The 11,225-nt window shown below is 32.0% G+C and overlaps 1 protein-coding gene across 1 annotated transcript; it reads right to left on the reverse strand.

The window, feature by feature from the left end:
• Positions 1-7,728: 7,728 nt before the first annotated feature.
• On the reverse strand, positions 7,729-9,513 carry LOC126687378 (FCS-Like Zinc finger 8-like). The gene is made up of 3 exons (XM_050381929.2): positions 9,061-9,513; positions 8,210-8,982; positions 7,729-8,123 (listed from the first exon to the last, which is right to left on the reverse strand). Exons 2-3 carry the CDS (start codon positions 8,959-8,961, stop codon positions 8,054-8,056), a joined length of 822 nt encoding a protein of 273 aa, XP_050237886.1. The 5' UTR covers positions 8,962-8,982; positions 9,061-9,513; the 3' UTR covers positions 7,729-8,053.
• Positions 9,514-11,225: the final 1,712 nt, after the last annotated feature.

Raw genomic sequence — 11,225 nt, forward strand, 5'->3', positions numbered from 1 at the left:
AAATTAAAAATGAAAGACGGATAAATTCTTAACTAAAATAAAATTTTATAGTATTCATTGTTAATAAATGAATTCTATAAAAATTTATAGAATATATTCAAATCAAACAAGTCATTTTGTTCATGAAATGGATAAGAAGTTGCATATCTTGAACAAACTAGCTGAGGTATGTCTAACTTGCTAATCTCATAGAGTCCTTGTCGCTCATCCCTACAACTAATAACAGATTATGTTGAAACAGAAACGGAAACGGAAACGGTAAAATAACTTTGTCTAACATGCAGAAAATAAAAATTTGGAAAAAATATATAAATAACTAAAAAGATAAAAATATACTCATAGATATTTAAAACTATAAACTTTTATGTATATCAAATTTTATTTATAAAATAATATAGAGGCATGTAAACAAATTACTATATATTTAAAACAATTTAATAAAATAAATAATTCTAATATAATCGAAATTCAAGCTCATCACAAATAATCAAAATATTCAAATATTAAATGAAATATGGAGATCATTTGTCAAGAGTGAGATTAAGACATTTTATTTGTGGACTGTGAATAACATGATTAGTAAAGTTTTTGAGTAACTAATTAATTTTTTTAATTACAGATAATATTTTAGGAAATGAGTTTGTTATAAGAAAATGGGTATCAAAGTAACGGCCCAAAATGTTTCCTATGAGTTTTCAAGAGTTTTGAAATATAAATATTTTGGAACAGAAAAATGCACTCTTGAATCTTTCGTGCATCATATAAGCAATGACGGAGGATGGGGAAGTATTGAGTGGCCTTGGCCCCCCTTCCTCCTCAAATTTTCAAATTTGTTAAAATTAGCATAGAAAATGAAATTATATTGCAATTTGGCCGTCCTGTGATATAAAAAATTGTCACTCTATATATAACGTATATTGTAATTTGACCCTTCTAATGTAGAATTTCTAGCTCCGCTACATAGAAGACATGTATTCCACTTTACAGAAGCCTGTTTTTTCTTTAATCATATGCAACAATCATTCACACAAAATGAAGATGATAATATCTATTACTTGCTGAAATCTCTGAATTGCAGCATTTGTACCTTTTATTAGCAGAATTGATTTCTGTTGTGTTCAAGCTTATGCTGCTAAGGTGTTGATGAGTTGTTCAGAGTTCATTATGCTGAGCTGTTGCTGAGCTGGTGATGAGCTGTCCAAGTACATGCAATGTGTGTGAAGTTAGTTAGAAAGTGATGACAAGTGTGTATTGTAGTTTGTTATAGCTTTAGCCAATGTAACCATGACACATGTCATGGCAGTTATTTTTCTGTAAACTCAGCTTACTATATAAAGCTGTGGCTTGTAATCTTGAAAGATTAAGAAATAAGATTTCATTTTGCTTTCAATTTCTGAAATGGTATCAAAGCTTTGAATTGAAGCAGTTATCTTTTTCTTCTTTCCCTCTCATTTTCTCGGGAAACAAACACCTCACATTCTCTTCAAATCTCTCTCTGTTTCACAAGCAAATCACAGTTTCAGAATCCTTGCATCACTATGATTCTTGCGATCATATTTTCTTTCAAAGATGACAACCGCTGCTACTCAAAATCCGTGAAGACAGGAAGAGAATCTTGCTAGTCCATTTTACATTCATCCAAACGAGAATCCAGCTCTTGTTTTGGTTACACCTCTGTTGAATGGTGTTAATTACCATTCCTGGTCAAGATCCATGAAGAGAGCTCTTTTGGCTAAGAACAAGATGAAACTTGTTGATGGATCAATTTCTGTGCCTACAAAGGATAATTCAATGTATTCTGTGTGGGAACGAAGTAATAATCTAGTGATGTCTTGGATCCAAAACTCAGTTTCTCCTACTATTAGCAAGAGCATTGAATGGATTGATGCTGCTCTGGAAGCATGGATTGATCTTGAGTCGAGATTTGCATTAGGAGATGCATATAGAGTCTCAGATATTCAAGAAGAATTGAACAATTTCAAACAGAATACACTGAGTGTAGTTGAATACTTCACACATCTCAAAGAAATGTGGGATGAACTTATCAATCTGAGGCCAATTCCAGGTTGCAGCTGTGATCCTCAGTGTAAATGTGGAGGTTATGAAAAGATAAGGAATTACAGAGATAATGATGTTGTTATAAAGTTCCTAAAGGGACTTAATGAGAATTTTGCTACATTAAAGTCACAATTCTTGATTATGGATCCATTGCCAAATCTCAATAGAGTTTTTTCTTTGGCAAGTCAACATGAGAGGCAAGTTGCTGGTGGCTCATCAAAGTTTGTTGAACCTACTGTTTTCTATACTCAAAGTGCAAATTCTAATGTGCACAATGCTGGTTCCACTCCTAACTCTGGCAATTTCCGGAAAAAGGGAAATTACAAGAAGTTTTCAAATAACAGTATGATGAAGTGCACTCATTGTGGTACTCAGGTCACACAATAGACATTTGTTATAGAAAGCATGGCTTTCCTCCTAACTACAAATCAAAGGCAAAATCTCAGAATACTTCACATGTTAATCAAGTGGAATGTGTTCAAACTGAAAGCAATCATCAGCTTGAGAGTCAGAATATGAATACTATGAATATGGATTCTGCAATGACAAATTGTATGCAATTCACTCAGGAGCAGTATTCACAGCTTATGCAGCTTTTACAGAATGCAAATGCTACACCAGCATCTGTCAATACAGTCTCAACTACTATCAAATCCATAGGCAATGAATCAGGTATAATATCTCTATCATGCTTTGAGAAATCATATTCACAAAAGGAAAAATGGATTATAGATAGTGGTGCAACAGACCATATTATTTGTTCTTTGAGTTATTTCAAAAATTACAAAGCTGTTTCAAATTGTTTTGTGCATTTACCAAACAATCAAAGGGCTCAAGTTACACATGTTGGTACTGTGCATCTTTCAGACACATTCATTCTTCAAAAAGCCCTCTAAGTTTCTCCTTTTTGATTCAATCTGATATCTGCCAGTCAACTGACAGATTCAAAACAAATTTACATTCTTTTGTATTGTGATACTTGTTTCATTCAGGATATCCAAACAATGAGGACGATTGGTTTAGCTAGAAAGCTTCATGGATTATACATCCTGGATAAACCTCACTTTCCTACACTCAAGTTTGCAGCTGCTGCAACTGCACAACAAATTTTCTCTCCACTTATTGAACCTTCTTAACTCTGGCACTATAGATTAGGCCATCTTTCTGATTCTAGAATTGATGTATTGAATTCAATAGATTCAAGAATCACAAAACCAAAACTTCATCATTGTGAAATCTGTCATTTTGCTAAGCAAAAAAAAATTCCATTTCCTATTAGTACTTCTACTGTAAAATCCAATTTTGATCTAATACACATGGATATTTGGGGTCCTTTCAAAATAAGTTCTCATTATGGACACAAATATTTCCTTTCTATTGTAGATGATAAAACCAGATACACCTGGATTTACATGCTGAAACTTAAATCTGAGGCTCAAACTCTCATTCAAAATTTCATTGCTCTTATTGAAAGGCAATATGAGTCAAAAATCAAATGTATTCGAAGTGATAATGGCTTAAAGTTTAGCATGCCTCATTTTTACAAATCAAAAGGCATTATCCATCAAACCAGTTGTGTTTATACTCCACAACAAAATGGTGTCATGGAGAGAAAACACCAACATATCCTCAATGTTGCTAGAGCTCTTCGTTTTCAATCCTCTGTTCCACTTTCCTTCTGGTCTGATTGTATTGTTCATGCAGTCTACCTCATAAATAGAACTCCTTCTCCCATTATTCAAAACAATACACCATATTATCTTCTAAATCACAACATACCATCATTTTGTAACTTGAAAACATTTGGTTGTCTGGCATATGCCAGTACACTTGATCACTTACGTTCAAAGTTTGATGCTAGAGCATCTCAATGTGTTTTTCTGGGTTTTAGTCCAACTACAAAAGGTTTTAAACTATATGATTTACAAACTAAAACCATTTTCATGTCTCGTAATGTGATCTTTTATGAAAATATATTTCCTTTTTCTGCTATAGCACAAACAAAATCTTTTTATAATGTTACCAATGTCTGTTCTATTAATCCTGCTATGAATACTTTTCTTCATGCTGATATTGATTTTGTTCCTGAGGATGCACCTATAACTCAAAATCCCACACCATCTTCTGTTCTACCAGACCATTCAATTCTTTCAAATTCACCAACATTATCCACTTCTGGATCTTTTCAACTAATCTCTAACACCAACCATTCTAGTTCTACTTCAATACCACCTACAGTTGAGACTAGAAAGTCCACAAGACCTAAGTATGCTCCTACTTACTTGCAATATTATCATTGCAACATACAAAACCCTTTTTCTTCTACCCCACATCATCTTAATCATGTTTTGTCTTATGACAACCTCTCTCCATCCTATAGAGCTTTTTCTGTCTCTATCACAACTACACCTGAACCACAAAGTTATGCTGAGGCAATTAAACATGACTGCTGGAAAGCTGCAATGCAGTCTGAGTTGGATGCTCTTTTACAGAATCAAACTTGGACAGTTACAGCCTTACCTCCAGGAAAACAGGCTATAGGTTGTAAATGGGTCTTTAAGACCAAGTATCACTCCAATGGTACTATTGAGAGGCATAAAGCCAGATTAGTGCTAAAGGGTATACACAGCAAGCAGGTGTTGACTACCTTGAAACCTTTTCTCCAGTTGCTAAAATGACAACTGTTAGACTCCTACTTGTTGTTGCCACTTCCAAGAATTGGTTTCTTCAACAACTGGATATTAACAATGCATTTCTTCATGGTGATTTGCATGAAGAAATATACATGAAACCACCACAAGGTTTTCCTGTTTCAGATTCTACTCAAGTTTGCAAGTTACAAAAGTCTTTGTATGGCCTTAAACAAGCCAGTAGAGAATGAAATTCAAAGCTGACTTCTTCCTTGTTTCATCAAGGATATTCACAGGCTACTGGAGATTCAAGTCTGTTCATCAAACAAACTTCTTCTTTTTTTACAGCTCTTCTGATATATGTGGATGATGTAATACTTACAGGTAACAATATTTCTGAGATTCAGTCTATCAAAGAGTTCTTACATGAATGTTACAAAATCAAAGATCTGGGTGAATTGAAGTTTTTTCTGGGTTTAGAGATTGCCAGATCTCATAAAGGACTCAACATATGTCAAAGGAAATATACACTTGACTTGTTACAAGAAACTGGTTTCATTGGCTCAAAACCAGTTTCAACTCCCATGGTTTCTACTTTGAAGCTCACAGATTCTTCTAGCACTCTTTTAGAGGATGTTTCTGTTTATAGAAGATTAATTGGAAAATTAATCTATCTCTGCACTACTAGACCAGATATAGCTTTTGCTGTACAGCAGCTTTCTCAATTCATGGATGGACCTACTTCCATTCATCTCAAGGCTGCTCACCATTTACTTAGATATCTCAAATCCTCTCCAGGTCAAGGCATTTACTTTTCTACTGATCCAGATTTGACTTTGAAAGCCTTCTCTGATTCAGATTGGGCTGCTTGCTCTGACACTAGGAGATCCATCACAGGTTTCTGTGTTTTTCTTGGTTCATCTTTGATTTCCTGGAAATCTAAAAAGCAGTCTACAATCTCCAGAAGTTCTTCTGAAGCAGAATATAGAGCTTTGGCTGCAACAACTTATGAGATACAATGGCTTCTTTATCTCTTAAAAGATCTTGGTATTCCTCATTCCAGGCCTGTTTCTTTATACTGTGACAATCAATCAGCAATACACATAGCTCAGAACCCTGTTTTTCATGAACGAACCAAACATATAGAAATTGATTGCCATTTGGTTAGACAGAAACTTCAAGCACAAGTTATACATCTTTTGCCAGTTTCTTCTGCAAATCAATTGGCAGATTTTCTAACCAAGCCTTTGACTCCTGCTGTGTTCAAGGCTTCTATATCCAAGCTGGGCATACAAAACCTATATGCTCCAGCTTGAGAGGGGGTATTAGCAGAATTGATTTCTGCTGTGTTCAAGCTTATGCTGCTAAGGTGTTGATGAGTTGTTCAGAGTTCATTATGCTGAGCTGTTGCTGAGCTGGTGATGAGATGTCCAAGTACATGCAGTGTGTGTGAAGTTAGTTAGAAAGTGATGACAAGTGTGTATTGTAGTTTGTTATAGCTTTAGCCAATGTAACCATGACACATGTTATGTGGCAGTTATTTTTCTGTAAACTCAGCTTACTATATAAAGCTGTGGCTTGTACTCTTGAAAGATTAAGAAATAAGATTTCATTTTGCTTTCAATTTCTGAAACCTTTGAAATGAAGAATTCAGCATTCTGTGAAGAACTTAACTATCCCATAGTACAAATAATTCCATCTATCCTAAAGCTAGTACTTCAATAATTATGTTGGCTCCACAACCTATAAGCTGCATTATTAGTCAAGGGACTCCCAGTTTATATCATGCTAACATTTATTAATTTCTTTAGTTTTAATGATTTTGAAAAGGATGTAGAAGTGAAATTTAGTGGAAGAAACTCATTTTTGTTTGACTTGAAGGGAAAAAAAAAGACAAATTGTTCACTGTGATTTCATATCAATTTTGGGGATGATAAGATTCATTTCTTGTCATTTTCGTTCTAGAAAAGATGGTTAATTAGAATTAAAAACTTATATAATCGATGGCATAAATATTGATTGATGAAGGTCTTGGCTCCATTAGTTCAAAACGTAATAGTTATAATTGTAAGAATTCAGAAATAAACATGACGCATATTATAAAACATACACGTCTTGATCATATATTGTCTTACAAATTTTAAAATAAAAATTACATAACTGATAGAACTTGATCATATCAAAAATCTTAGATTCATTAGAAAATTGCAGCATGCAAGCTGAAATTGACACTAAATATTGAACTAATTAGAAAATCACACCAAAAACACTCAGATTGATTAAGAAACTAGTTTGAATCATCAAGAAAAAGTCTTGATAAACGAAGCAATGAAAAACAACCACACTTGAAGTCTGTTTAAGTTGAAATTATTGTAGCATAATAATGTAAAATTAATGGTATGATTAAGATAGGCGAGTAGGTAGGTTTAGATACCTATACTACACCAAAGTAAAGTCCAATATCTAGAACATTGCCTTGTTTGTCTTTTTTATCATCCTTTTCTTGTTTATTTACTTATAGACAAAAATAATTCAGTAAAAATGTTCTCATAATATGCATATTTTTAGAATCAACACTTTTTAAGGGCTAATCCTTTAATTTGAGAGTAAAATTGTTCTTATAATAAGCATATTTTTAGTAGAATCAACTCTGTTTTTAATGGTTAATCCTTTGATTTATTGAGGGGAAAATAATTAAAAATACCAGTTTATGCATAAAACTTGTCAACTACTACTCAATTCATTTAATTACGTGTTAATACATATAGATTGGGAAAAGGACTTGAGCTTGGAATTATTTGCTTTGATAAAAAGTTATATTTTTATTAAATTGTTGATATATTGTATCCCAAATGTTTACTCAACTACAAAGATAAAGAGTAACAAAAATGTTGAAAATTTTGACCCATGAAATTATTGGTTACCCAGTTTAATAATACAAGTGATGATTGATATGTACAATCCTAATAAAATAAAGAAGAAAAATAAATAAAGTTGTTGCTTTTGCATCATCATCATCATCCACTACAATGCCAAAAACTTAGGGTAAAGTGCAGAAGCTATATCAAAATTTAGTCATCACTTCAACAAACACTACTATACAAATATCTCATCCTCTCTTATCTCTATCTGCATCTGAGAGGATCAAGAACAAAAAATCAAAATCAAAATCCACATTAACAACACTTCATTCAATAACCGTATTCTGCTTCGCAAACATTTCAGACACTTTGACGTTTTTATATAAAACTTCATTTTTTTATATAATAAACCTTAGAATAACACTGTTTCGCCGTGTCCAAGTGTGCCGTTTTCAGCGTCCGTGTTCATGCTACTAATTTTTCTCATAATCCACTCTAAATTGCTCAATTCTCTATTTCATCTAACACCATTTCTTGGTACCGACATTCTTGACTGCAAAAAGCCTTTTCACCTCTGCATGATAAGGTAAAAGAATTCAAGAACTGAGACCAAAAGATTTTAAAACAAAAAAAGATTATTAATTTGATCAAAAAACCAACCTGTAAATAAAAATGTCAACTTTCTGTTGAAGATTCTTGTTGCATGTATGGCAGAAGCTGAGGAAATTCCTCGGAGTAGTAGTCTCCGAGTAAGAACCATAATTCTCTAAAACACAATTCTCAAATATATGGGTGGTTTTTGGATTCGGACCATATGATATTACACATGTATAATCCTCAGACAGCTCTAACTCACTCATGGATACACATCCTGTGAACACTTTAGGAGAAGAATCCTCTGTTTGACTGCCAGAATTTCTAGACCCACATCCTGAAATTTGAGAATTCTTGGTCTTAATACCAAAATCACCAGGGGAAATTGGTGATTCAATTGCAGTAAGTATGTAATTTGAAGGTGGTGGAATTTGGACTTTTAGTTTTGTCCCAAACAAGACCATTTTGTTACTAGGTTTAGACAAAGAATTGAGATTGTTTTTTTCATCATCAATTAGTGCAATACCAATGCCTTTGGAGTTCACTTTATCCCATGAATGAGTGAGATTTTTTGGGGATTTGGGTTGGTTTTTGTCGTAGCAAAAAGGGTTTTTGAAAGGAGAAAATGGTTCAAGAATTGAAGTGGGACTAATTGCTGGTTCAGTTTCAGGACATGACTTGAAGGTGAAACCTTTGAACCTCGGAGAATCAAAAAATGATATGGGTTTCGGACAATTCTGAGTAGAAGGTGATTGGGAGGTGTGATCAGCCATTAAAGCTTGTTTGCTGGTCACTGCTCTAGATCTATTCCTTAGCATAACTTTAGCAGAACTGAGTCACTGATCAAGAGAAACAAAAAATGAATCAGTTGACAGAAACTAATGACTAAAACAAGCATAAATCAGTTAAAAACACACCTGGTTTATTTGAGTTAGAACAAGAACTTGAAATTCTAAGTCTCTGTTGCTTCCATTACAGAATTTTCAAGAACAAAAAAGAGACAGTGGGATGTAATAATACCTATCTCTTGTCTTTTTTATTTTATTTTTCTTATTGGATCAACAAGAACAAAAAGAGTCAATTCCCATATTGTAATCCAAACTGAATTTCAAAAAAACAAGATTTCTATTTAAAGCAAAAAGGAAATCAATCTCTAACACCCAAAATTTCAGGCAGAAAGGACTAAATTGTCAAAAAAAAAGTTAAAAAAAAAAGGGCATAATCACAATAAACTTTAACTTTCTGGTAGTGGGTTATCAATTTTCACTCTCTTTATTCACTTCCAGCTCTAAAAAATGAAACTTTGCCAGAGAAAAAACGAAAAAGAAACACAAGAAATTGGCTTACTATGAGCTTCTTTTTAAAGAGAAAAATAAAGATCATGAATTGATGAGCGGCGCAGATCAATTCAATTCAGCCCCACATACGAAGCAATGGTGTGCTTGAGATGCAGTGTAGTTTAAACTCTCTCTCTCTCTATATATATCTCTCTTACATTATCTGTAAATGTCTTTATCTTCGGTGTCGTTTTGTGTTGAATCATATTTTACATGGAAATTTTGTCTCGACGTGATCATTTGTTGCTTGTATTTGTAAAACGCATGCACTTGCGAATTGGATGCTCTTTTTCTTTTCTTGGTACAAACTTTGACGGGCTTAATGTATGATTTAACTCTTGTATTAGTATATCTTTACATTTTACCTCCTTTTTTATTAGTATTTAACGTATTAGACGTATGAATTTCTAACTTTTGTATATCTGGTTTGATTCAGTAGAAAAAAAACTCTTATTTACAAATAAAAATGAATATATAATTAATGTATAATTAAATAAAGTATAATTTTATTTTTAAATTTTAACGCTTTAACCTCTAGCATATTTAATCTATAATTAAACGATGATACTCTTCAATTTTACTTCTAAATTTATTATTTGTATATATCGTAAAATATAACATGCTAATAAAATATCATATTAAATTTACATGTCAAAATATAATGTTAAATATATTTTTCTTGATTTTAATTTTTAAATTTACTAAAAAAATTATTATTATCTTAATTTTTTAGAGATCTGCTACCACTATTGTCTAAATGATGATGAAAATGTTGCATACCATTATTAGAAACACCATTAATTCTTAACATCATCACCTTGCGCTACTTTATTTTAATGTTGTAAAAGCAACGGCAATAATTTTTTTTACTATATATTCAATCTTAGATCCAGAAAGTTATACATTTTAAACAAATATGTTCGATAGAAAGAAAAATTAAAAAAATATTTAAAATAGTGGAGACTGGAGAATTAAGTTGTAATACATGTTATCTAAATGCGGCTATGTTAGTATACTTTCGTTGTGTAAGAGTAATTGTTGCTCATTTTTTATTTTAGAGGTTTAAAAGTTAAAATTTAGAAGTTAATGCGTTTAATGGATTAAATAAAAAAGATAATAGATTAAATAGATGAAGTGTACAAGATAAGGGGGTAAATACGCATTATGCCAACTTTGACGTTTAACCTGAATTTGGAACCATATTCACTTATTCAGCATTGAAGTCGTGACTTGTGAATTTATGCACAAATGTCGTTTTCACCTTCAGCTTTCTACGACGTCGTTAGAACTTTTATCTAAATTTTATCTTTAAGGCTTTGTTTTGTATGCTTGCATGTTTCGGAATTTACTTTATATACATAAATCTAAACGTAAAATAGAACCCAATGTCTCACTTATAATTCATTCATTTTATTATCATTAAGTGATATTGATGAAAAAGAAAAGTAATATTATGTAAAGAAAGAAAAAGTGTAATAAACTTTTTAAAGCAAAAAGATTGTTTAATTTATATTTAGAATCCAAAGTTTAAGTGGATCAAATTAAATTTACCTTGAATTTATAGAGTCGGATTAGAAAGCTCATCTCTGGAACCTCTTTGTGTGAAATATACTCTCAATTACAAAATTAAAATTATCTCTAATTTTATTTTATATTTAAAATTGACAATTAATTATTTTTAAGTATTATGATGCTTATATTTTACGACTTTAAAAATCACATTATATTTTAAATAAAAATTGAAA

The sequence above is a fragment of the Mercurialis annua genome, linkage group LG6 (assembly GCF_937616625.2).
Source record: "Mercurialis annua linkage group LG6, ddMerAnnu1.2, whole genome shotgun sequence".
Classification (NCBI taxonomy): domain Eukaryota; kingdom Viridiplantae; phylum Streptophyta; class Magnoliopsida; order Malpighiales; family Euphorbiaceae; genus Mercurialis; species Mercurialis annua.